The sequence below is a fragment of the Oncorhynchus keta genome, chromosome 22 (genome assembly GCF_023373465.1).
Source record: "Oncorhynchus keta strain PuntledgeMale-10-30-2019 chromosome 22, Oket_V2, whole genome shotgun sequence".
Classification (NCBI taxonomy): domain Eukaryota; kingdom Metazoa; phylum Chordata; class Actinopteri; order Salmoniformes; family Salmonidae; genus Oncorhynchus; species Oncorhynchus keta.
The window spans coordinates 36,268,243-36,293,295 of NC_068442.1; the positions used below are offsets into that span (position 1 = coordinate 36,268,243).

General features: G+C 49.3%; 1 protein-coding gene across 3 annotated transcripts in view; it reads right to left on the reverse strand.

Moving 5' to 3' along the window:
• Nucleotides 1-25,053, reverse strand: part of fbn2b (fibrillin 2b) — a 143,132-nt gene that overhangs the window by 71,609 nt on the left and 46,470 nt on the right. For all 3 annotated transcript variants that reach the window (XM_052475118.1, XM_052475116.1, XM_052475117.1), the window contains exons 9-11: nucleotides 16,715-16,840; nucleotides 4,029-4,181; nucleotides 2,874-3,131 (exon numbers count right to left, since the gene is read on the reverse strand). In XM_052475118.1, coding sequence (XP_052331078.1) covers nucleotides 2,874-3,131; nucleotides 4,029-4,181; nucleotides 16,715-16,840 — 537 coding nt within the window. The remainder of the gene's footprint in view (nucleotides 1-2,873; nucleotides 3,132-4,028; nucleotides 4,182-16,714; nucleotides 16,841-25,053) is intronic.

The window sequence follows — 25,053 nt, forward strand, 5'->3', positions numbered from 1 at the left end:
GATCTACATTGAAAGTTTCATTTTTGTACTGACTCTACACACACACACACACACACACACACACACACACACACACACACACAAGACTCTACACACACACTCCCACTCAACACACAAACACACACACACACACACACTTAATTTGCTCACACACACATAACACCCCTTCAAATGAGTGGAATCGGCTATTTCAGCCAAATCAAGCACACAGCCATGCAATCTCCACATACAAACATTGGCAGTAGAATGGTAGGCCGCAAAGTGGTAGGCAACACAAGCTAACAGAACGGGACTGAAGCGAGTAAAAAATAGTCTGTCCTTGGTTGCAACACTCACTACTGAGTTCCAAACTGCCTCTGGAAGCAACGTCAGCATTAGAACTGTTCGTTGGGAGCTCCATGAAATGGTTTTCCATGGCCGCGCAGCCGCACACAAGCCTAAGATCACCATGCGCAATGCCAAGTGTCGGCTGGAGTGGTGTAAAGCTCGCCGCCATTGGACTCTGGAGCAGTGGAAAGACGTTCTCTGGAGTGATTAATCAAGCTTCACCATCGGGCAGTCTGAAGGACAAATCTGGGTTTGGCGGATGCCAGGAGAACGCTACCTCCCCGAATGCCTAGTGCCAACTGTAAAGTTTGGTGGAGGAGGAATAATGTTCTGTGGCTGTTTTTCATGGTTCGGGCTAGGGCCCTTAGTTCCAGTGAAGGAAAATCTTCACGCTACAGCAAACAATGACATTATAGACGATTCCATGCATCCAACTTCGTAGCAACAGTTTGGGGAAGGTTCTTTTCTGTTTCAGCATGACAATGTCCCTGTGCACAAAGTGAGGTCCCCATAAATAAATGGTTTGTCGAGATCAGTGTGGAAGAACTTGACTGGCCTGCTCAGAGCCCTGATCTTAACCTCATCGAACACCTTTTGGATGAATTGGAACACCAAGGGCGAGCCAGGCCTAATCGCTCAACATCAATGGCCGATCTCACTAATGCTCTTGTGGCTGAATGGAAGCAACTCCCCGCAGTAATGCTCCAACATCTAGTGGAAAGCCTTCTCAGAAGAGTGGAGGCAGTTATAGCAGCAATGTTCCAACATCTAGTGTAAAGCCTTCCCAGAAAAGTGAAGGCTGTTATAGCAGCAAAAGGGGGGACCAACTCCATATTAATGCCCATGATTTTGGAATGAGATGTTCGAAGAGCAGGTGTCTACATACTTTTGGTCATGTAGTGTATATCCCAATGCTTTGTGATGACCACTACAATACCTTGACCTTGTTGTCCTTAATCCATTTTGCTACAGCTTTGGAAGTATGCTTGGTGTCATTGTCCATTTGGAAGAGCCATTTGCGACCAAGCTGATGTCTTGAGATGTTGCTTCAATATATCCACATAATTTTCCTCCCTCATGGCGCCATCTATTTTGTGAAGTGCACCAGTCCCCCCGTGCTTTACGGTTGGGATGGTGTTCTTCAGCTTGCAAGCCTCACCCTTTTTCCTCCAAACATAACAATGGTCATAACGGTCAAACAGTTCTATTTTTGTTTCATCACACCAGAGGACATTTCCCCAAAAAGTACGATCTTTGTCCCCATGTGCAGTTACAAAACGTAGTCTGGCTTTTTAATGGCTGTTTTGGAGCAGTGGCTTCTTCCTTGCTGAGCGGCCTTTCAGGTTATGTCGATATAGGACTCGTTTTACTGTGGATATAGATACTTTTGTACCTGTTTCCTCCAGCATCTTCACAAGGTACTTTGCTGTGGGATTGATTTGCACTTTTCGCACCAAAGTACGTTAATCTCCAGGAGACAGAACATGTCTCCTTCCTGAGTGGTATGATGGCTACATGGTCCCATGGTGTTTATACTTGCATATTATTGTTTGTACAGATGAACATGGTACCTTCAGGAATTTGGAAATTGCTCCCAAGGATGAACCAGACTTGTGGAGGTCTAAAAAAAAAATCTGAGGTCTTGACTGATTTCTTTTGATTTTCCATCCCATGATGTCAAGCAAAGAGGCACTGAGTTTGAAGGTAGGCCTTGAAATACATCCACAGGTACACCTCGAATTGACTCAAATGATGTCTATTAGCCTATCAGAAGCTTCTAAAGCCATGATATCATTTTCTGGAATTGGACTCACTGGAATTGTGATACAGTGAATTAATTATAAGTGAAATGCACAAAATAGATGTCCTAACCGACTTGCCAAAACTATAGTTTGTTAAAACCTCTACAGGATCGGTGTCCCCCCCCGCGGGTTGAGCTAACGTAGGCTAATGTGATTAGCGTGAGGTTGTAAGAAACAAAATAATTTCCCAGGACATATTTCCCAGCATATCTGATAGGGGCAGAAAGCTTACATTCTTGTTAATCTAACTGCACTGTCCAAATTACAATAGCTATTACAGTGAAAGAATACCATGGTATTGTTTGAGGAGAGTGCACAATTATGAACTTGAAAATGTATGAATAAACCAATTAGGCACATTTAGGCAGTCTTGATACCACATTTTGAACAGATATACAATGGTTCATTGGATCAGTCTAAATCTTTGCACATACACTGCTGCAACTAGTGGCCAAAGTCTAAATTTTAATAATACATTTTGGCCTTTCTCTTGCATTTCAAATATGATGGTACAAAAAAACGTTGTTTTTATCTTTGTATTATCTTTTACCAGATCTAATGTGTTATATTCTCCTACATTAATTTAACATTTCCACAAACTTCTTTCCTTTCAAATGGTATCAAGAATATGCATACCCTTGCTTCAGGTCCTGAGCTACAGGCAGTTAGATTTGGGTATTGAGAGGTTTAAGAGGTTTTAAACACTCTAATATCTCTGTTACAAAACTTAAAACCACAACTCACCGATATTACGCCCGCCGCCGTTTCCTCCAAAACCATTGCCTCCTGCTCCCTGTCCACCTCCTCCGATTCCTCCTCCTCCGTTGCCATGGTGACCATTTCCGTTAGGCCCGTTGGGGTTGAGTTTGTAGCCATAGCTGTAACCGTGACCGTTGCCACCGCCGTTGGGGTAGCCGCCCCCATTGGGGAAGACTCCGTGGGGGAAACCTCCGTTACCTGTTCCATGGGGCACCCCCTCGATGCACAGCCTTCTGTACTCATCTATGAGGAAGAGGATAGAAAGGGTTCATATTGGTTATCTTCAATGAAAATGACATGCATGTTTTGTCATGGTTTGGGTTAGTTTGACAAATTTTGATGGTATACTGTACATATGGGTCAGTGGTTGCATAAAGTCACACACTGGAACAATGCCTGGACATGATTATGGCTGGAAAGATGGGATGTATGAACACACACACACACACACACTGAGTGAACCCCAGAGGAGGAAATAGCCAAAGGGAGGCCTCCCACCATAATGAGTGGTGGGAATGAAGGCTGTGTGTGTGTGTGTGTGTGTGTGTGTGTGTGTGTGTGTGTGTGTGTGTGTGTGTGTGTGTGTGTGTGTGTGTGTGTGTGAGTACAGCTTGGCACTCATTCATACAAACAATCACAAATGCATGAAAGTAATTAGTATGAAACACTCTCGAAGGGGAATAGACATGCAGTAGGTGAGCTAGATGGATGAGGCCAGGGCCATGGTCTTCACCCAGATCTCTTCCATCGTTCTCCTTCGGTTTTTAGTCATGATGTCATCCTCTTTCCCACAGCGAGGGGATGTGGGATCGTGAATTATTTACATTGTCAGTTAAATGGCAGGCTCTTTATGTTTAATCCAAGCTGTTCAAGCTGTTCATTCATAACACATGTCAAAAATAACTCTTACCATTTATATGCAAAAGGGGGTTTGGACTCCCTTAGGACTGTGGGTCAGTAGTGGTAAGTATAAGTGTGTGTGTGTGTGTGTGTGTGTGTGTGTGTGTGTGTGTGTGTGTGTGTGTGTGTGTGTGTGTGTGTGTGTGTGTGTGTGTGTGTGTGTGTTGTGTGTGTGTGTGTGTGTGTGTGTGTGTGTGTGTGTGTGTGTGTGTGTGTGTGTGTGTGTGTGTGTGTACACACCGGATCCCCTGACAGGACACATCTCAGGGATCTGTCCAGAAGCCCAGCAGCGGCCCGTGTCACAGCAGCACTGCATCTTGGTATACTGTCCCTGCAGGTCACCCGCACAGCGCCCGTTCGCCAACGCCGAGAAACACGTGCCCACACGCTGGTCTGAGGGGGGAGAGGATGGAGGGAGAAGGGGAGAGAAAGAAAGAGATATGGGAAGAGAGGTCAGTATGCTTTAGGGTGAGTCACTCATGACCTGTGTTGTAACACGGCTGACTTTCAGATCATGTAGAAAATCTACTGTTATGTTTTCACCTTCATGCAGACCATGTTATAATGCACATGCTTTAACATACTGTAAATACTCTGGTGACCAAGTATAAACACAATACTGCAGTGTTTCACTTCATGTGGGTCACAGACCGTTTCTACTGGCACACAGTGTACGGTTGTGGCAGGAAATTCAGAAGCCTTCAGCACAAAAACGCCTGACAAGCACCTCCCTACCACACAGATGATATAGGGAGTGGGGATGGAGGTGTGGTTGCAGGGGCAGGGGGAAATAGAGGGGCAGGGGGAAATAGAGGGGCAAGGGAAAAAGAGGGACAGGGGGAAATAGAGGGGCAGGGGGAAATAGAGGGGCAGGGGGAAATAGAGGGGCAGGGGAAATAGAGGGGCAGGGGGAAATAGAGGGATAGGGGGAAAATAGAGGGGCAGGGGGAAATAGAGGGGCAGGGGGAAATAGAGGAGCAGGGGGAAATAGAGGGGCAGGGGAAATAGAGGGGCAGGGGGAAATAGAGGGGCAGGGGAAATAGAGGGGCAGGGGAAATAGAGGGGCAGGGGGAAATAGAGGGGCAGGGGGAAATAGAGGGGCAGGGGAAATAGAGGGGCAGGGGGAAATAGAGGGGCAGGGGAAATAGAGGGGCAGGGGAAATATAGGGGCAGGGGGAAATAGAGGGGCAGGGGGAAATAGAGGGGCAGGGGAAATAGAGGGGCAGGGGGAAATAGAGGGGCAGGGGATATAGAGGGGCAGGGGGAAATAGAGGGGCAGGGGAAATAGAGGGGCAGGGAGAAATAGAGGGGCAGAGGGAAATAGAGGGGCAGGGGGAAATAGAGGGGCGGGGGAAATAGAGGGGCAGGGGGAAATAGAGGGGCAGGGGGAAATAGAGGGGCAGGGGAAATAGAGGGGCAGGGGGAAATAGAGGGGCAGGGGAAATAGAGGGGCAGGGGGAAATAGAGGGGCAGGGGGAAATAGAGGGGCAGGGGAAATAGAGGGGCAGGGGGAAATAGAGGGGCAGGGGAAAAGAGGGGCAGGGGGAAATAGAGGGGCAGGGGGAAAAGAGGGGTAGGGGAAGAGAGGGGCAGGGGAAATAGAGGGGCAGGGGGAAATAGAGGGGCAGGGGGAAGAGAGGGGCAGGGGGAAGGGGAAAAGAGGGGCAGGGAGAATAGAGGGGAAGGGGGAAAAGAGGGGCAGGGAGAATAGAGGGGCAGGGGGAATAGAGGGGGCAGGGAGAAGGGGGAAAAGAGGGGCAGGGAGAATAGAGGGGCAGGGGGAAGGGGGAAAAGAGGGGCAGGGGGAATAGAGGCGCAGGGGGAAGGGGGAAAAGAGGGGCAGGGGAAGGGGAAAGAGAGGGGGAGGGGGAGAGGGAAATAGAGGGAAAGGGGTGGGGAAACAGAGAGAAAGGGGAGGGGAAACAGAGGGGCAGGGGGAAATAGACGGCAGGGGAAAATAGAGGGGCAGGGGGAAAAGAGGGGTAGGGGGAAGAGAGGGGCAGGGGAATAGAGGGGCAGGGGGAAATAGAGGGGCAGGGGGAAGAGGGGCAGGGGGAAGGGGGAAAAGAGGGGCAGGGAGAATAAAGAGGCAGGGGGAAATAGAGGGGCAGGGGGAAAAGAGGGGCAGGGAGAATAGAGGGGCAGGGGAAAGGGGGAAAAGAGGGGCAGGGGGAAGGGGGAAAAGAGGGGCAGGGAGAATAGAGGGGCAGGGGGAAGGGGAGAAAGAGGCGCAGGGGGAAGAGAGGGGCAGGGGGATGGGGAAAAGAGAGGCAGGGAGAGGTAGAGGGGCAGGGGGAAGGGGGAAAAGAGGGGCAGGGGGAATAGAGGGGCAGGGGGAAGGGGGAAAAGAGGGGCAGGGGGAATAGAGGGGCAGGGGGAATAGAGGGGCAGGGGGAAGGGGGAAAAGAGGGGCAGGGAGAATAGAGGGGCAGGGGGAAGGGGGAAAAGAGGGGCAGGGGTAATAGAGGGGCAGGGGGAATAGAGGGGCAGGGGAAGGGGGAAAAGAGGGGCAGGGATAATAGAGGGGCGGGGGAAGGGGGAAAAGAGGGACAGGGAGAATAGAGGGGCAGGGGGAAGGGGGAAAAGAGGGGCAGGGGGAAGGGGAAAGAGAGGGGGAGGGGTGAGAGGGAAGAGAGGGAAAGGGGAGGGGGAAACAGAGAGAAAGGGGAGGGGGAAACAGAGAGAAAGGGGAGGGGGAAACAGAGAGAAAGGGGAGGGGGAAACAGAGGGGCAGGGGGAAGAGGGAAAGAGAGGGGGAAAGATGGGGGAAAGAGATGTGAAGGGGGAAGGGGAAGTACAAGTTGATTAACTTGGCTAATGAGGCAGCAGTCTGGAATTAACCAGTTCCATGTGGAGCAATCCTGGCCAATTATATTATACATGAGAAGCTGTGTGTCTAGGGTTTACAGACTAACTTTCCCCCTTGCTTCCCTCATCACTCCCTGCCTCCCTCCCTAGGACCAACCTAGCTGGGGGCATGATTGGGGGAGGATGGGTGTGGAGGGGTGGGAATATGGGAGCAGAGAGGGGGAGAGAGGAGAAAGGGAAAGTGGTGATGGGGATGATGATAACTTCAATGGGAACCAGACCCGTAGCTAGCTAGTCGATAGCAATCCACACAAACGCATGCTTTCTCTTTTACAGACTGGGTTTTCACAGTGTGACGGACGGGGCATTAGGGCTGATTAGTGTTGGGCTCAACATGTCCCTCTGGTCTGCTTCTCCACGCTATGCTGCTAGAGTTGACATTCCTGGACCTGGAGCCCCCCGCTCACTTCATGTAAGTATGGTGGATGGGGGAGGAGGGGGTAGTTTTTTAGTCTATCTCCCACTTGAAAAACACACCCGAAGCAAACAGGGGAGCCAGCCACAGCATGGGTCTGGCTGGAGCTGAGGACATATGGTGGGATGTGTCAGACAGGCCCTGATATCACAGCGCACTTTTATTTGTTCCCGGGGACAGTTCACCGGATTACACTAGACAGATGGATGAGATAAAAAGGGCCTGGAGGAGAGGGGGAGAAATACAGAGAGCAGGGGGTGGAAGGAGAGGGAGTGTGAGAGAAATTGTCAGTCCCCTTGGGGAGAGAGAGAGAGAGAGAGAGAGAGAGAGAGAGAGAGAGAGAGAGAGAGAGAGAGAGAGAGAGAGAGAGAGAGAGAGAGAGAGAGAGAGAGAGAGATATGTTATACCATACGGCCTGCAGCTCGTTTTCCCAATCAGGCTACACTTCCCTCTCTTCCCTCTGCTCCCTCTCTTCGCTCTGCTCCCTCTCTTCCCTTTGCTCCCTCTCTTCCCTCTGCTCCCTCTCTTCCCTCTGCTCCCTCTCTTCCCACTGCTCCCTCTCTTCCCTCTGCTCCCTCTCTTCCCTCTGCTCCCTCTCTTCCCTCTGCTCCCTCTCTTCCTACTGCTCCCTCTCTTCCCTCTGCTCCCTCTCTTCCCTCTGCTCCCTCTCTTCCCACTGCTCCCTCTCTTCCCTCTGCTCCCTCTCTTCCCTCTGCTCCCTCTCTCCCCTCTGCTCCCTTTGCTCCCTCTCTTCCCTCTGCTCCCTCTCTTCCCTTTGCTCCCTCTCTTCCCTCTGCTCCCTCTCTTCCCACTGCTCCCTCTCTTCCCTCTGCTCCCTCTCTTCCCTCTGCTCCCTCTCTTCCCACTGCTCCCTCTCTTCCCACTGCTCCCTCTCTTCCCTCTGCTCCCTCTCGTCCCACTGCTCCCTCTCTTCCCACTGCTCCCTCTCTTCCCCTTGCTCCCTCTCTTCCCTCTGCTCCCTCTATTCCCTCTGCTCCCTCTATTCCCTCTGCTCCCTCTCTTCCCTCTGCTCCCTCTCTTCCCACTACTCCCTCTCTTCCCACTGCTCTCTCTCTTCCCTCTGCTCCCTCTCTTCACTCTGCTCCCTCTCTTCCCACTGCTCCCTCTCTTCCCACTGCTCCCTCTCTTCCCTTTGCTCCCTCTCTTCCCTCTCTTCCATCTGCTCCCTCTCTTCCCTCTGCTCCCTCTCTTCCCACTGCTCCCTCTCTTCCCTCTGCTCCCTCTCTTCCCTCTGCTCCCTCTCTTCCCACTGCTCCCTCTCTTCCCACTGCTCCCTCTCTTCCCTCTGCTCCCTCTCTTCCCACTGCTCCCTCTCTTCCCTCTGCTCCCTCTCTTCCCTCTGCTCCCTCTCTTCCCTCTGCTCCCTCTCTTCCCTTTGCTCCCTCTCTTCCCTCTATTCCCTCTGCTCCCTCTCTTCCATCTGCTCCCTCTCTTCCCTCTGCTCCCTCTCTTCCCTCTGCTCCCTTTGCTCCCTCTCTTCCCTCTGCTCCCTCTCTTCCATCTGCTCCCTCTCTTCCCACTGCTCCCTCTCTTCCCTCTGCTCCCTCTCTTCCCTCCGCTCCCTCTCTTCCCACTGCTCCCTCTCTTCCCTCTGCTCCCTCTCTTCCCACTGCTCCCTCTCTTCCCTCTGCTCCCTCTCTTCCCTCTGCTTCCTCTCTTCCCTCTGCTCCCTGTCTTCCCACTGCTCCCTCTCTTCCCTCTGCTCCCTCTCGTCCCACTGCTTCCTCTCTTCCCACTGCTCCCTCTCTTCCCCTTGCTCCCTCTCTTCCCTCTGCTCCCTCTCTTCCCTCTGCTCCCTCTGCTTCCTCTCTTCCCACTACTCCCTCTCTTCCCACTGCTCCCTCCCTTCCCTCTGCTCCCTCTCTTCACTCTGCTCCATCTCTTCCCACTGCTCCCTCTCTTCCCTTTGCTCCCTCTCTTCCCTCTCTTCCATCTGCTCCCTCTCTTCCCTCTGCTCCCTCTCTTCCCACTGCTCCCTCTCTTCCCACTGCTCTCTCTCTTCCCTCTCTTCCCTCTCTTCCCTCTGCTCCCTCTCTTCCCACTGCTCCCTCTCTTCCCACTGCTCCCTCTCTTCCCTCTGCTCCCTCTCTTCCCACTGCTCCCTCTCTTCCCTCTGCTCCCTCTCTTCCCTCTGCTCCCTCTCTTCCCTTTGCTCCCTCTCTTCCCTCTCTTCCCTCTGCTCCCTCTCTTCCCTCTGCTCCCTCTCTTCCCTCTGCTCCCTCTCTTCCCTCTGCTTCCTCTCTTCCCTCTGCTCCCTCTCTTCCCACTGCTCCCTCTCTTCCCTCTGCTCCCTCTCGTCCCACTGCTTCCTCTCTTCCCACTGCTCCCTCTCTTCCCCTTGCTCCCTCTCTTCCCTCTGCTCCCTCTCTTCCCTCTGCTCCCTCTCTTCCCTCTGCTTCCTCTCTTCCCACTACTCCCTCTCTTCCCACTGCTCCCTCCCTTCCCTCTGCTCCCTCTCTTCCCACTGCTCCCTCTCTTCCCACTGCTCCCTCTCTTCCCTTTGCTCCCTCTCTTCCCTCTCTTCCATCTGCTCCCTCTCTTCCCTCTGCTCCCTCTCTTCCCACTGCTCCCTCTCTTCCCACTGCTCCCTCTCTTCCCTCTGCTCCCTCTATTCCCTCTCTTCCCTCTGCTCCCTCTCTTCCCACTGCTCCCTCTCTTCCCACTGCTCCCTCTCTTCCCTCTGCTCCCTCTCTTCCCACTGCTCCCTCTCTTCCCTCTGCTCCCCCTCTTCCCTCTGCTCCCTCTCTTCCCTTTGCTCCCTCTCTTCCCTCTCTTCCCTCTGCTCCCTCTCTTCCCACTGCTCCCTCTCTTCCCACTGCTCCCTCTCTTCCCATTGCTCCCTCTCTTCCCTCTGCTCCCTCTCTTCCCTATGCTTCCTCTCTTCCCACTGCTCCCTCTCTTCACACTGCTCCCTCTCTTCCCTCTGCTCCCTCTCTTCCCTCTGCTCCCTCTCTTCCCACTGCTCCCTCTCTTCCCACTGCTCCCTCTCTTCCCTCTGCTCCCTCTCTTCCCTCTGCTCCCTCTCTTCCCACTCCTCATTCTCTTCCCTCTGCTCCCTCTCTTCCCTCTGCTCCCTCCCTTCCCTCTGCTCCCTCTATTCCCTCTGCTCCCTCTCTACCCTCTGCTCCCTCTCGTCCCACTCCTACTTCTCTTCCCACTCGTCCTTCTCTTCCCACTCCTCCTTCACTTCCCTCTGCTCCCTCTCTTCCCACTGCTCCCTCTCTTCCCACTCCTCCTTCTTTTCCCACTGCTCCCTCTCTTCCCTCTGCTCCCTCTCTTCCCTTTGCTCCCTCTCTTCCCTCTCTTCCATCTGCTCCCTCTCTTCCCACTCCTCCTTCTCTTCCCACTCCTCCTTCACTTCCCTCTGCTCCCTCTCTTCCCACTCCTCCTTCTTTTCCCACTGCTCCCTCTCTTCCCTCTCTTCCCTCTGCTCCCTCTCTTCCCTTTGCTCCCTCTCTTCCCTCTGCTCCCTCTCTTCCCTCTGCTCCCTCTCTTCCCTCTGCTCCCTCTCTTCCCTCTGCTCCCTCTCTTCCCTCTGCTCCCTCTCTTCCCTCTGCTCCCTCTCTTCCCTCTGCTCCCTCTCTTCCCTCTGCTCCCTCTCTTCCCACTGCTCCCTCTCTTCCCACTGCTCCCTCTCTTCCCTCTGCTCCCTCTCGTCCCACTGCTCCCTCTCTTCCCACTGCTCCCTCTCTTCCCCTTGCTCCCTCTCTTCCCTCTCTTCCCACTGCTCCCTCTGATCCCACTGCTCGCTCTCTTCCCTCTGCTCCCTCTCTTCCCTCTGCTCCCTCTCTTCCCACTGCTCCCTCTCTTCCCACTGCTCCCTCTCTTCCCTTTGCTCCCTCTCTTCCCTCTCTTCCCTCTGCTCCCTCTCTTCCCTCTGCTCCCTCTCTTCCCACTGCTCCCTCTCTTCCCTCTGCTCCCTCTCTTCCCTCTGCTCCCTCTCTTCCCTCTGCTCCCTCTCTTCCCACTGCTCCCTCTCTTCCCATTGCTCCCTCTCTTCCCTCTGCTCCCTCTCTTCCCACTGCTCCCTCTCTTACCTCTGCTCCCTCTCTTCCCTCTGCTCCCTCCCTTCCCTCTGCTCCCTCTATTCCCTCTGCTCCCTCTCTTCCCTCTCTTCCATCTGCTCCCTCTCTTCCCTCTGCTCCCTCTCTTCCCACTGCTCCCTCTCTTCCCTCTGCTCCCTCTCTTCCCTCTGCTCCCTCTCTTCCCTCTGCTCCCTCTCTTCCCACTGCTCCCTCTCTTCCCATTGCTCCCTCTCTTCCCTCTGCTCCCTCTCTTCCCACTGCTCCCTCTCTTACCTCTGCTCCCTCTCTTCCCTCTGCTCCCTCCCTTCCCTCTGCTCCCTCTATTCCCTCTGCTCCCTCTCTTCCCTCTCTTCCATCTGCTCCCTCTCTTCCCTCTGCTCCCTCTCTTCCCTCTGCTCCCTCTCTTCCCACTGCTCCCTCTCTTCCCACTGCTCCCTCTCTTCCCTCTGCTCCCTCTCTTCCCACTGCTCCCTCTCTTCCCTCTGCTCCCTCTCTTCCCTCTGCTCCCTCCCTTCCCTCTGCTCCCTCTATTCCCTCTGCTCCCTCTCTACCCTCTGCTCCCTCTCGTCCCACTCCTCCTTCTCTTCCCACTCCTCCTTCTCTTCCCACTCCCCCTTCACTTCCCTCTGCTCCCTCTCTTCCCACTGCTCCCTCTCTTCCCACTCCTCCTTCTTTTCCCACTGCTCCCTCTCTTCCCTCTGTTCCCTCTCTTCCCTTTGCTCCCTCTCTTCCCTCTCTTCCATCTGCTCCCTCTCTTCCCACTCCTCCTTCACTTCCCTCTGCTCCCTCTCTTCCCACTCCTCCTTCTTTTCCCACTGCTCCCTCTCTTCCCTCTGCTCCCTCTCTTCCCTTTTCTCCCTCTCTTCCATCTGCTCCCTCTCTTCCCACTCCTCCTTCTCTTCCCACTCCTCCTTCTCTTCCCTTTAATCCCTCTCTTCCCACTCCTTCTTCTCTTCCCACTCCTCCTTCTCTTCCCACTGCTCCTTCTCTTCCCTCTGCTCCCTCTCTTTCCACTCCTCCTACTCTTCCCACTCCTCCTTCTCTTCCCACTCCTCCTTCACTTCCCACTGCTCCTTCTCTTCCCTCTGCTCCCTCTCTTCCCACTCCTCCTTCTTTTCCCACTGCTCCCTCTCTTCCCTCTGCTCCCTCTCTTCCCACTCCTCCTTCTCTTCCCACTCCTCCTTCTCTTCCCACTGCTCCCTCTCTTCCCACTCCTCCTTCTCTTCCCTCTGCTCCCTCTCTTCCCACTCCCCCTTCTCTTCCCACTCCTCCTTCTCTTCCCACTGCTCCCTCTCTTCCCACTGCTCCTTCTCTTCCCACTCCTCCTTCTTTTCCCACTGCTCCTTCTCTTCCCACTCCTCCTTCTCTTCCCACTCCTCCTTCACTTCCCTCTGCTCCCTCTCTTCCCACTGCTCCTTCTCTTCCCACTGCTCCCTCTCTTCCCACTGCTCCCTCTCTTCCCACTGCTCCCTCTCTTCCCTCTGCTCCCTCTCTTCACTCTCTTCCCACTCCTCCTTCTCTTCCCACTCCTCCTTCTCTTTCCTCTTCTCCCTCTCTTCTCACTCCTCCTTCTCTTCCCTCTGCTCCTTCTCTTCCCACTCCTCCTTCTCTTCCCACTCCTCCTTCACTTCCCACTCCTCCTTCTCTTCCCACTCCTCCTTCTCTTCCCACTCCTCCTTCTCTTCCCACTCCTCCTTCTCTTCCCACTCCTCCTTCACTTCCCACAACAGAGAAAGGGGATCGTTCTGATGTTTTTTCCTCCTCTCCTCCCACTCTTTCTGTCTTGTCTTGCTTGTTGTCGTGGTGGTGTCAGCTTTATTCTCCTGCAGGCCTCTAAGTGAGTCCAGATGCCTTCTATCTTTGACGCTAAACAATCTGCCACACAACCAGGCCAGGCAGAACAGAAGAGAACAGAGGCCTCCTTGTCAGATCAACGTTGACCCTGTTCATTGTTCCCTTGGCATTTCCACCCTATTTCCCTTTTTTGTGAAAAGACAACAAACAAGTACAGCAGAGATTTTCAACAGATGATCAAAAAATTGATTGCGTGCCAAAGAGAGCGGGGGGCCAACAAAACCTTGATCCGGAAGAGAATTTGAATATGGCATTCTACTGCCTGGTAGACTTTGGGGCGCACAACTTTTCAATCAAAGTAATCAAGGGGTTCTGCTTGGCTATGAGCGGGGCCTTGAATGAAGGACAGTTATGAGTGGGGCCTTGAATGAAGGACAGTTATGAGCGGGGCCTTGAATGAAGGACAGTTATGAGCGGGGCCTTGAATGAAGGACAGTTATGAGTGGGGCCTTGAATGAAGGACAGTTATGAGCGGGGCCTTGAATGAAGGACAGTTATGAGTGGGGCCTTGAATGAAGGACAGTTATGAGTGGGGCCTTGAATGAAGGACAGTTATGAGTGGGGCCTTGAATGAAGGACAGTTATGAGTGGGGCCTTGAATGAAGGACAGCTATGAGCGGGGCCTTGAATGAAGGACAGTTATGAGCGGGGCCTTGAATGAAGGACAGTTATGAGCGGGGCCTTGAATGAAGGACAGTTATGAGCGGGGCCTTGAATGAAGGACAGTTATGAACGGGGCCTTGAATGAAGGACAGTTATGAGTGGGGCCTTGAATGAAGGACAGTTATGAGCGGGGCCTTGAATGAAGGACAGCTATGAGTGGGGCCTTGAATGAAGGACAGTTATGAGCGGGCCTTGAATGAAGGACAGCTATGAGTGGGGCCTTGAATGAAGGACAGTTATGAGTGGGGCCTTGAATGAAGGACAGCTATGAGTGGGGCCTTGAATGAAGGACAGTTATGAGCGGGGCCTTGAATGAAGGACAGTTATGAGCGGGGCCTTGAATGAAGGACAGTTATGAGCGGGGCCTTGAATGAAGGACAGCTATGAGCGGGGTCTTGAATGAAGGACAGTTATGAGCGGGGCCTTGAATGAAGGACAGTTATGAGTGGGGCCTTGAATGAAGGACAGTTATGAGTGGGGCCTTGAATGAAGGACAGCTATGAGCGGGGTCTTGAATGAAGGACAGTTATGAGTGGGGCCTTGAATGAAGGACAGTTATGAGTGGGGCCTTGAATGAAGGACAGTTATGAGCGGGGCCTTGAATGAAGGACAGTTATGAGCGGGGCCTTGAATGAAGGACAGTTATGAGTGGGGCCTTGAATGAAGGACAGTTATGAGCGGGGCCTTGAATGAAGGACAGTTATGAGTGGGGCCTTGAATGAAGGACAGTTATGAGCGGGGCCTTGAATGAAGGACAGTTATGAGCGGGGCCTTGAATGAAGGACAGTTATGAACGGGGCCTTGAATGAAGGACAGTTATGAGTGGGGCCTTGAATGAAGGACAGTTATGAGCGGGGCCTTGAATGAAGGACAGCTATGAGCGGGGCCTTGAATGAAGGACAGTTATGAGCGGGGCCTTGAATGAAGGACAGTTATGAGCGGGGTCTTGAATGAAGGACAGCTATGAGTGGGGCCTTGAATGAAGGACAGTTATGAGTGGGGCCTTGAATGAAGGACAGTTATGAGCGGGCCTTGAATGAAGGACAGTTATGAGCGGGGCCTTGAATGAAGGACAGTTATGAGTGGGGCCTTGAATGAAGGACAGTTATGAGTGGGGCCTTGAATGAAGGACAGTTATGAGTGGGGCCTTGAATGAAGGACAGTTATGAGCGGGCCTTGAATGAAGGACAGTTATGAGCGGGGCCTTGAATGAAGGACAGTTATGAGTGGGGTCTTGAATGAAGGACAGCTATGAGTGGGGCCTTGAATGAAGGACAGTTATGAGTGGGGCCTTGAATGAAGGACAGTTATGAGTGGGGCCTTGAATGAAGGACAGCTATGAGCGGGGTCTTGAATGAAGGACAGTTATGAGTGGGGTCTTGAATGAAGGACAGTTATGAGTGGGGCCTTGAATGAAGGACAGTTATGAGTGGGGCCTTGAATGAAGGACAGCTATGAGTGGGGCCTTGAATGAAGGACAGTTATGAGTGGGGCCTTGAATGAAGGACAGCTATGAGTGGGGCCTTGAATGAAGGACAGCTATGAGTGGGGCCTTGAATGAAGGACAGTTATGAGCGGGGCCTTGAATGAAGGACAGTTATGAGTGGGGCCTTGAATGAAGGACAGTTATGAGTGGGGCCTTGAATGAAGGACAGTTATGAGTGGGATCTTGAATGAAGGACAGTTATGAGTGGGGCCTTGAATGAAGGACAGTTATGAGTGGGGCCTTGAATGAAGGACAGTTATGAGTGGGGCCTTGAATGAAGGACAGTTATGAGTGGGGCCTTGAATGAAGGACAGCTATGAGTGGGGCCTTGAATGAAGGACAGCTATGAGTGGGGCCTTGAATGAAGGACAGTTATGAGCGGGGCCTTGAATGAAGGACAGTTATGAGTGGGGCCTTGAATGAAGGACAGTTATGAGTGGGGCCTTGAATGAAGGACTTGAATGAAGGACAGTTATGAGTGGGGCCTTGAATGAAGGACAGCTATGAGCGGGGTCTTGAATGAAGGACAGTTATGAGTGGGGTCTTGAATGAAGGACAGTTATGAGTGGGGCCTTGAATGAAGGACAGTTATGAGTGGGGCCTTGAATGAAGGACAGCTATGAGTGGGGCCTTGAATGAAGGACAGTTATGAGTGGGGCCTTGAATGAAGGACAGCTATGAGTGGGGCCTTGAATGAAGGACAGCTATGAGTGGGGCCTTGAATGAAGGACAGTTATGAGCGGGGCCTTGAATGAAGGACAGTTATGAGTGGGGCCTTGAATGAAGGACAGTTATGAGTGGGGCCTTGAATGAAGGACAGTTATGAGTGGGATCTTGAATGAAGGACAGTTATGAGTGGGGCCTTGAATGAAGGACAGTTATGAGTGGGGCCTTGAATGAAGGACAGTTATGAGTGGGGCCTTGAATGAAGGACAGCTATGAGTGGGGCCTTGAATGAAGGACAGTTATGAGTGGGGCCTTGAATGAAGGACAGCTATGAGTGGGGCCTTGAATGAAGGACAGTTATGAGTGGGGCCTTGAATGAAGGACAGTTATGAGCGGGGCCTTGAATGAAGGACAGTTATGAGTGGGGCCTTGAATGAAGGACAGTTATGAGTGGGGCCTTGAATGAAGGACAGTTATGAGTGGGATCTTGAATGAAGGACAGTTATGAGTGGGGCCTTGAATGAAGGACAGTTATGAGTGGGGCCTTGAATGAAGGACAGCTATGAGTGGGGCCTTGAATGAAGGACAGTTATGAGCGGGGCCTTGAATGAAGGACAGTTATTGGACTCCCATTCGGACGCTGTTTAAAAGCAACAGAACCAGGTCTCTGGTGGCCATTTTGATACGAGTTGCTGGTGATTGCAGGCTCTCTACATTAACACCTGGTAGTGTTTCAGGGTGTGAGTCAGAGGTGCTAATGCTAAATGTTATAAGAGCAGTCAAGACCTGCTGCAGAACTTCTTGACTCATCAGAACACTAGTCACAGGAGGACAGGAGGGAGAAGTCCAGATGTGAGCAGTCAGTGGCTAACAGGAGGGGGAAAGAGAGAGGGGGTGGGTGTGTTTGGAGGGGGCAGTGGTAACTCACCTACACATCTGGCACCGTCAGTGCTTGTGATGTAACCACGGGGACAGGTGCAGACGTAGCTACCGGCTGTGTTGGTGCATTCACCTCCATCACACACACCTGGGATAGTGCTGCACTCGTCAATATCTGAAACACACACACAAACACTTAGATCATTGGAGTTAGAGCATCCACTGAGCTTCATCACACACAGTAAATCAAAACCCTGTCACAGGCATTGTTTGGAACAATTGCTTTTCCTTGATAGCAGCTGTTCAAAGTCTTTGGATCTATCGAAAATATTTGAAGAAGTGGATGATATCTCATCTGTCAAAATGCACTTGAGGGCCTCAAATAATCACTATTCATAATAACTCTACAGACAAGAGCAGGACCTACCGCCAGACTCAGTCAAGACAACCTGAGTCCAGGTCTGAAGGGAGGAGGCGATCAAATGGAAAATGTCTAGGTTCATTTTCTGCCAAATGACTTTATTTCACACTGGTCTACATTTATCAATGTCCAACACACCTCAGTGGACTTCATACCTGTGGTAGATTTTAAGAGGTTTAAATGGTGAGTTTTTCCCACACACACCATGAGAGAAATTCAGCTGCCCCAGAGAGATTACATTAGACCTGGGAGTCAGCACTAAAGAGCTAGTGTGTGTGTGTTAATGTGTGTGTGCACACGCCTGTGTGTGTGTATGTCTGCGAGTAAGCCAGGACTTGGCAGGGTCTACTCCTCTGTGTGGTGTACTACAGTATATTACCTTACACATGAAAAGGCCTCTCACTGCTATGAGCTTCCAGACGGCATTGGGTTTTTATGACGTGCTACCACTTATCTATACACATACATAATTACCTTTATTTGGTCAAATTACAGCATGCGTGTGTGTATACCGTGGTGTGTGAGACACGTGGTGGCATGCCGTAAATGTGTGTGAGTAGTTGGCGGGTATGCAGGAACTCTGTCTTTTGGGCTGTGTGTGTGTGTGTGTGTGTGTGTGTGTGTGTGTGTGTGTGTGTGTGTGTGTGTGTGTGTGTGTGTGTGTGTGTGTGTGTGTGTGTGACGATGCACACAGTGGAAAGTTAAGAGCCACTGGGTCCCCTGCTGACTATTGTCTGACTGCAGTGGTTAAAGGTTATCCTCAAGTCATATATAAAAAAGTATCAAAATAAACGTGGCGTCAGCATTCCCTCTGAATAGGAGCAGACTTTACACAGCTCAGACATGGAGAGCTGTGTGTGTGTCGGTCCCTGCATGTGTGAGAAAGTGTGTGTGTGTGTGTGTGTGTGTGTGTGTGTGTGTGTGTGTGTGTGTGTGTGTGTGTGTGTGTGTGTGTGTGTGTGTGTGTGTGTGTGTGTGTGTGTGTGTGTGTAACTGTGTATGTCTGTACAGTATGCGTGTGTGTGTGTTAGGGTTGCACATTTTGGGGAATATTCAGAGGTGGAAACTTTCTGTGGGAATTAACGGGAATATATGGGAATTAACGGAAATATATGCAAATTAATATTATTACCATTTAAATGTAATGTTCTTTGTATTGGATATATTTACCATATCATATGGAGACAGAAAAATACACATTTTACCCTATCATAAGTAGACATAATTGCAAATGAATAAATCCTTCCAATCAAAAAAACGCTTTAGTTACAAATTGAACTTTAATTAAATGAGTTGACTCTTCACATGGGATGATTTCACTGAACAACAAAAGAGAGTATATGATACCCAATGATCCATCGCATCTCCCAAAAACATTTTCAACATACATCTGTAAAATGATAGTCTAGAAACTAAAGCTTTGGTTGTCTTCCTCTCAGGCTTCCATGTCTTCTCCCTGGACCTCCTCAATGTCCACCTCTTGAACATCAGACTCATCTGTCACTTTCCAAACTGAGGATGGCTCGTTGTCAAGCTGGTCAGCCTGTTGCATGCTTTGGTGTGTGTGTGTGTGTTCCCAAACAAGGACCAGTTGTAGTGATGACACCATAGGCCTTGTTGATCTCTGCACCAGACAGGATGCTCTTGCCAGCATACTTGGGGTCCAACATGTACGCTGCTGCGTGTATGGGCTTCAGGCAGAAGTCTTCATGCTTTTTGATGTATTTCAGAACTGTAGTTTCCTCTGCTTGGAGCAACAGTGAAGTGGGCAGGGCAGTACTGATTTCTACTCTTACATCTGCAAAGAGAGTCTGAACATCAGACAGGATGACATTGTCTCCCTCAATCCGTACAATGGCTACTGCTATAGGTTTCAGGAGTTCCAATACATCATCCAGGAGGACCCTCTTGATGGGGCTGTACATATCAGCAGACTGTGATATGGCCATTTCTTGGAGAGACTCCTTCCACTCCAGGAGACTGTCAAACATGATGACAACACCACCCCAACGGGTGTTGCTGGGCAGCTTCAATGTGGTGCTCATATTCTTCTCACTTAGCTTGGTGAGGTAGATTGCTGCTATAACTTAATGACCCTTCACTTACCTAACCATTTCCTTGGCTCTTTTGTAGAGGGTATCCATTGTTTTGAGTGCCATGGTGTCCTTGAGGAGCAGATTCAATGTGTGAGCATCATAGCCAATGGGTGTGACTTTAGACCAAGCAGCCTTCATGTTCGCAGCATTGTCTGTCACCAGTGCAAATATCTTCTGTGGTCCAAGGTCATTGATGACTGCCTTTAGCTCATCCGCAATGAAGAGACCGGTTTTGTCTGTTGTCCCTTGTGTCTGTGTAATTGTAGAATACTGGTTGAGGGGTGGAGATGATGTAGTTAATTATTCCTTGCCCACAAACATTTGACCCTCCCATCAGAGATGATTGCAATACAGTCTGCTTTCCCTATCATTTACTTGACCTTCACTTGAACTCTGTTGAACTCTGCATCCAGCAAATTAGTAGATAAAGCATGTCTGATTGGAGGGGTGTATGCTGTGCGAAGAACATTCAGAAATATCTTCCAATACACATTGCCTGCAAGCTAAACCCCACATGGTAGCAAAAACGAACTAGTAGAAATTGTTAACAAGTTAGAAATGAGTTAAACACACTTTGCTGTAGGCTACTATTTACTAGTTAACAAAATATTATGTATTTCATATAAGATATATTCACCCCACCCAGTATTGTAATCAAAACTTACCAGAAAGCATGTAGTCCTTGGCTCAGACAGTGTAGTAGTGTGGGCTCAATAGCATCTCATTAGTGTGCAAGATCTTGAGATTCAGCTGTACATGTGATGGAAGAGTGCACTGCGCATGCAGAGGGTTGCAATTCCATTGAATTTGGGATAGTTTAACCAAAATATGCCACAATACTTAGAATGGCCTTATGTGTATCCCACAAAAAAAATGGTTCACTGTTATAAGCTAACTTTTTTGATGAATTTAACCAAAATTCCCCAAATTCCAGTGCTTAACTTCCCATGGAAAATTTCCAGGAAATTTCCAGGAAAGTTTCCGACCCTTTGCAACCCTTGTGTGTGTGTGTGTGTGTGTGTGTGTGTGTGTGTGTGTGTGTGTGTGTGTGTGTGTGTGTGTGTGTGTGTGTGTGTGTGTGTGTAACTGTGTGTAACTGTGTGTAACTGTGTGTGTGTGTGTGTGTGTGTGTGTAACTGTGCATGTCTGTACAGTATGTGTGTGTATCTACATGTATAAGTGTTCGACGCTATGGGGAGGTCCTTATATATAACACTAAGATCATCTCTGCTCTGTAAGTGTTTCTTTGTTCTAGCGCTAACAGCTGGTCCTGGGCCAGTAGTCTGTATTTATCGAAGGAAAATGAGGGGGCAAAAAACGAAAGGAAAAAACAACAACAACTATGAAATCAGGTCGATTGTTTTGGCCTAGAAGAACTATACCTCCCTGACATGTTAACAGCTCCAAGGCTCCACAGGAACATGAGGCCATGTTGGTGCATAAACATGGAAGGCATTTTGAAACCCATTTTCCCTTTGGAAAACAGATGGTGGTCTGTGATGTCTTAACCTAACAAAATGGGGATTGAATCGCTCAATCTCAGAGCTGTGCTATTTGAGGTATCTGGACACTCACAGTTATGGATGGTTCAACTCAGTATTCTATACCCTTTAATGGGCTATGGAATGCTTGATGATTTGAAACTAAAACTGACTGCCCCACTTAAGTTCAACACAATGTTCCCTAAAAGCTGCCCCATCCACCATCCAACCCCCACCTTGGCCCAAGCAAAGCCCACGTACGGAGCCTCAGGCTTGGGGCTGTAATTACTTAACCTTCAAGGACCTCCACCCCCATACGCTGCCTCTCACTCCACCAGGCTTCAAAGACTACAGGGCATAGGTCACCTCTCCTGCTTGTCCAGACAATAGGCCTCCAGTCATCATAAGACCATAGCGCAATCCAGCATTTCAGTGGGACTGTGATAGGACAGCCGCCATCACATGACCAACTAATTTGACACCGGGGCCTCTCACACCTCTTTCTTTTCTGGTTAGAGCCAGTTTGCACTGTTCTGTGAAGAGAGTAGTACACAGCGTTGTATGAGATCTTCAGTTTCTTGGCAATTTCTCGCATGGAATACTTTAATTTCTCAGAACCAGAACAGACTGACGAGTTTCAGCCATTTTGAGCCTGTAATCGAACCCACAAATGCTGATGCTCCAGATACTCAACTAGTCTAAAGAAGGCCCGTTTTATTGTTTCTTTAATCAGAACAACAGTTTTCAGCTGTGCTAACATAATTGCAAAAGGGTTTTCTAATGATCAATTAGCCTTTTGAAATGATAAACTTGGATTAGCTAACACAACATGGCATTGGAACACAGGAGTGATGGTTGCTGATAATGTAGATGTTCCATAAAAAATCTGCCGTTTCCAGCTACAATAGTCATTTACAACATTAACAATGTCTACACTGTATTTCTGATCCATTTGATGTTATTTTAAATGGACAAAAAATGTGCTTTTCTTTCAAAAACAAGGATATTTCTAAGTGACCCCAAACCTTTCAACGGTAGTGTATATATTTATAGTCCGGAATCTGGTCCGGAAGTTAATTTCCTGCAATTCTATCCATTTTGCTATGGGGTTTTGTACTGTGTATTTAAATACTGTATTCTTGACATAGCTCACTCTAATACTTCTGCTAATGTACATAGCATTTTAGTTACACTGCTTATACACACAGCATATGTATGTGTAGCCGATGTGAAATGGCTAGCTAGTTAGCGGTGGTGCGTGCTAGTGGCTTTTCAATCGGTGACGTCACTTGCTCTGAGACCTTGAAGTAGTGGTTCCCCTTGCTCTGCAAGGGCTACGGCTTTTGTGGAGCGATGGGTAACGATGCTTCGAGGGTGACTGTTGATGTGTGCAGAGCGTCCCTGGTTCGCGCCCAGGTCGGGGGGAGGGGATGGACGTAAAGTCTATACTGTTACATATGTATATACTAGATTCTTGATATAGCTCACGGTAATATATCTACTGCTGACCATATTATTCTTAGTATATCTTGTGTAAATGAATCCGGTGTATATACGTATTAGATGGCATTTGGATTACTGTTACAGTGCTATTTGGGTTACATAACTGGTTTAGTTTTTTAAAGCTGCAATATGTAACTTTTTGGGCGACTTGACAAAATTCACATAGACTGTGAGTTATAGATCTGTCATTCTCATTGAAAGCAATTCTAAGAAGTGGTATATATGTTCTATGTACGCTATTTCGATGCTTCCCGTTTTAAGTTTAGTCTTTTACTTTCGGGTTTGTACACCAGCATCAAACTCTTGAAAATACAATAGGTTTAGATGGTACAATGATTCGGTAGACTATACTTGCTTGTTTTGTCACATAAACTGAAATTAGGCAAATTATTCTCATTTTAGCAACCCGGAAATGGTGGAGCGATTTCTGCATAGTGAATATTTAAAAAAACATATTTTTGTAAATTATTTGTTCACTTATCATAAGCATTTAGCGGCAACTGCTATAACATCTGCTAAACTGAGTATGCAACCAATACATTTTTATTTTATTTTATTTTGAGTTTCCTCCAGGTATATGACTGTTTCTAACCCTACATTGACCCTCAGGGTCTACTGATATCCCCCAGCTGATCTCTCTCTCTACATCTGTTACTGGACACCCAGGCCCTGTTCAAAAAATGCACCTTTACTTCCTTCCTTTACTAATCACAGATTGGAAAGTGATTGGATAAGTAAAAGCAAAATAAAAGTACCAACATCACTCTTAGACCAACTCTCTCCTTCTTTAAGGAAGGAAGGAAGGAAAGAAGGAAGGAAGGAAGGAAGGAAGGAAGGAAGGAAGGAAGGAAGGAAGGAAGGAAGGAAGGAAGGATGGAAGGAAGGATGGAAAGAGGGAAGTAAGAATTTCCAAAGTATTTGAGCAGAGCCTGAGTTTCTCTCCATCACCCAATAGGGAATCATCAGTGGTCTAGCATTGGTTCTATGGTAGTTAATGATATTAGGGAGTGGAGCCCTGGGAACTGACCAGAAGAAGCTGGTGGAATGAGCAATAGAAGGATGGACACATTTTCATGCCTAGAATGGAATAAACATAACGAAGTGAAACATGTGGTTGCCATATCTTTGATATGTTTGCTACCCTACCATTCATTCCCTTCCAGCCATTACAATGAGCCCGTCCTCCTTTAGCTCCTCCCACCAGTCTCTTCTGGAACTGACTGGGTGAGGAGTGAGGTGGGTAAACGACCTAATATTGGTCATGCTCTGCCCTATCACTTAACGCAAGAGTTCTCAAAGTGGGGTCCGCGGAGGTCCGTGGCCAGAATATATAACGAGTATATTATTACTTCGGAAAGTATTCAGACCCCTTGACTTTTCCCATTTTGTTACGTTACAGCCGTAATGTAAAATTTATGAAATTCTTTTTTTTCCCTCATCAGTCTACACACACCATACCCCATAATGACAACGCAAAACAAGTTTTTAGACATTTTTGCTAATTCATTAAAAATATATATTTATTGAGACCCTTTACTCACTTCTTGGGTATGACTCTACAAGCCTGGCACACATTTATTTGGGGAGTTTCTCCTATTCTTCTCTGCAGATCCTCTCAAGCTCTATCAGGTTGGATGGGGAGTGCAGCTGCACAGCTATTTTCAGATCTCTCCAGAGATGTTTGACCGGGTTCAAGTCTGGGCTCTGGCTGGGCCACTCAAGGACATTCAGAGACTTGTCCCAAAGCCACTCCTGCGTTGTCTTGGCTGTGTGCTTAGGGTTGTTGTCCTGTTGGAAGGTGAATGTTTGCCTCAGTCTGACGCTCTGAGTGCTCTGGAGCAGGTTTTCATCAAGGATCTCTCTGTACTCTTCTCTATTCATCTTTGCCTCGATCCTAACTAGTCTCCCAGTCCCTGCCGCTGAAAAACATCCCCACAGTATGATGCTGCCACCACCATGCTTCACCGTAGGGATGGTGCCAGGTTTCCTCTAGACGTGGCGCTGGCATTCAGGTCATGGAGTTCAATCTTGGTTTCATCAGACCAGAGAATCTTGTTTCTCATGGTCTGAGAGTCGTTAGGTGCCTTTTGGCAACTCCAAGCGGGCTGTAATGTGCCTTTTACTGAGGAGTGGCTTCCGTCTGTCCACTCTACCAGAAAGGCCTGAATCGTGGAGTGCTGCAGAGATGGTTGTCCTTCTAGAAGGTTTTCCCATCCCCACAGAGAAACTCAGAGTGATCAACAGGTTCTTGGTCACCTCCCTGACCAAGGTCCTTCTAACCTGATTGATCAGTTTGGCCGGGTGGCCAGCTCTAGGAAGAGTCTTGGTGGTTCCAAACATCTTCCATTTAAGAATGATGGAGGCCAATGTGTTCTTGGGGACCTTCAATGCTGCAGAAATGTTGGTACCCTTCCCTAGGTCTGTGCCTCGACACAATCCTGTCTCGGAGCTCTACAGACAATTCCTTCGACCTCATGGCTTGGTTTTTGCTCTAAGATGCACTGTCAACTGTTGGACCTTATATAGACAGGTGTGTGCCTTTCCAAATCATGTCCAATCAATGTCCAATCAATTTAATTTACCACAGGTGGACTCCAATCAAGTTGTAGAAACATCTCAAGGATGATCAACGGAAACAGGATGCACCTGAACTCAATTTCGAGTCGCATAGCAAATGGTCTGAATACTTATGTAAATAAGCTATTTCTGTTTTTATGTTTTATACATTTGCAAAAAAATCTAAAAAACAGTTTTTGCTTTGTCATTATGAGGTATTGTGTGTAGATTGCTAAGATAAACATTATATGTAATCAATTTTAGAATAAGGCTGAAACGTAACAAAATGTGGAAAAAGTTAAGGAATACTCTCCGAATACTGAATACAGAT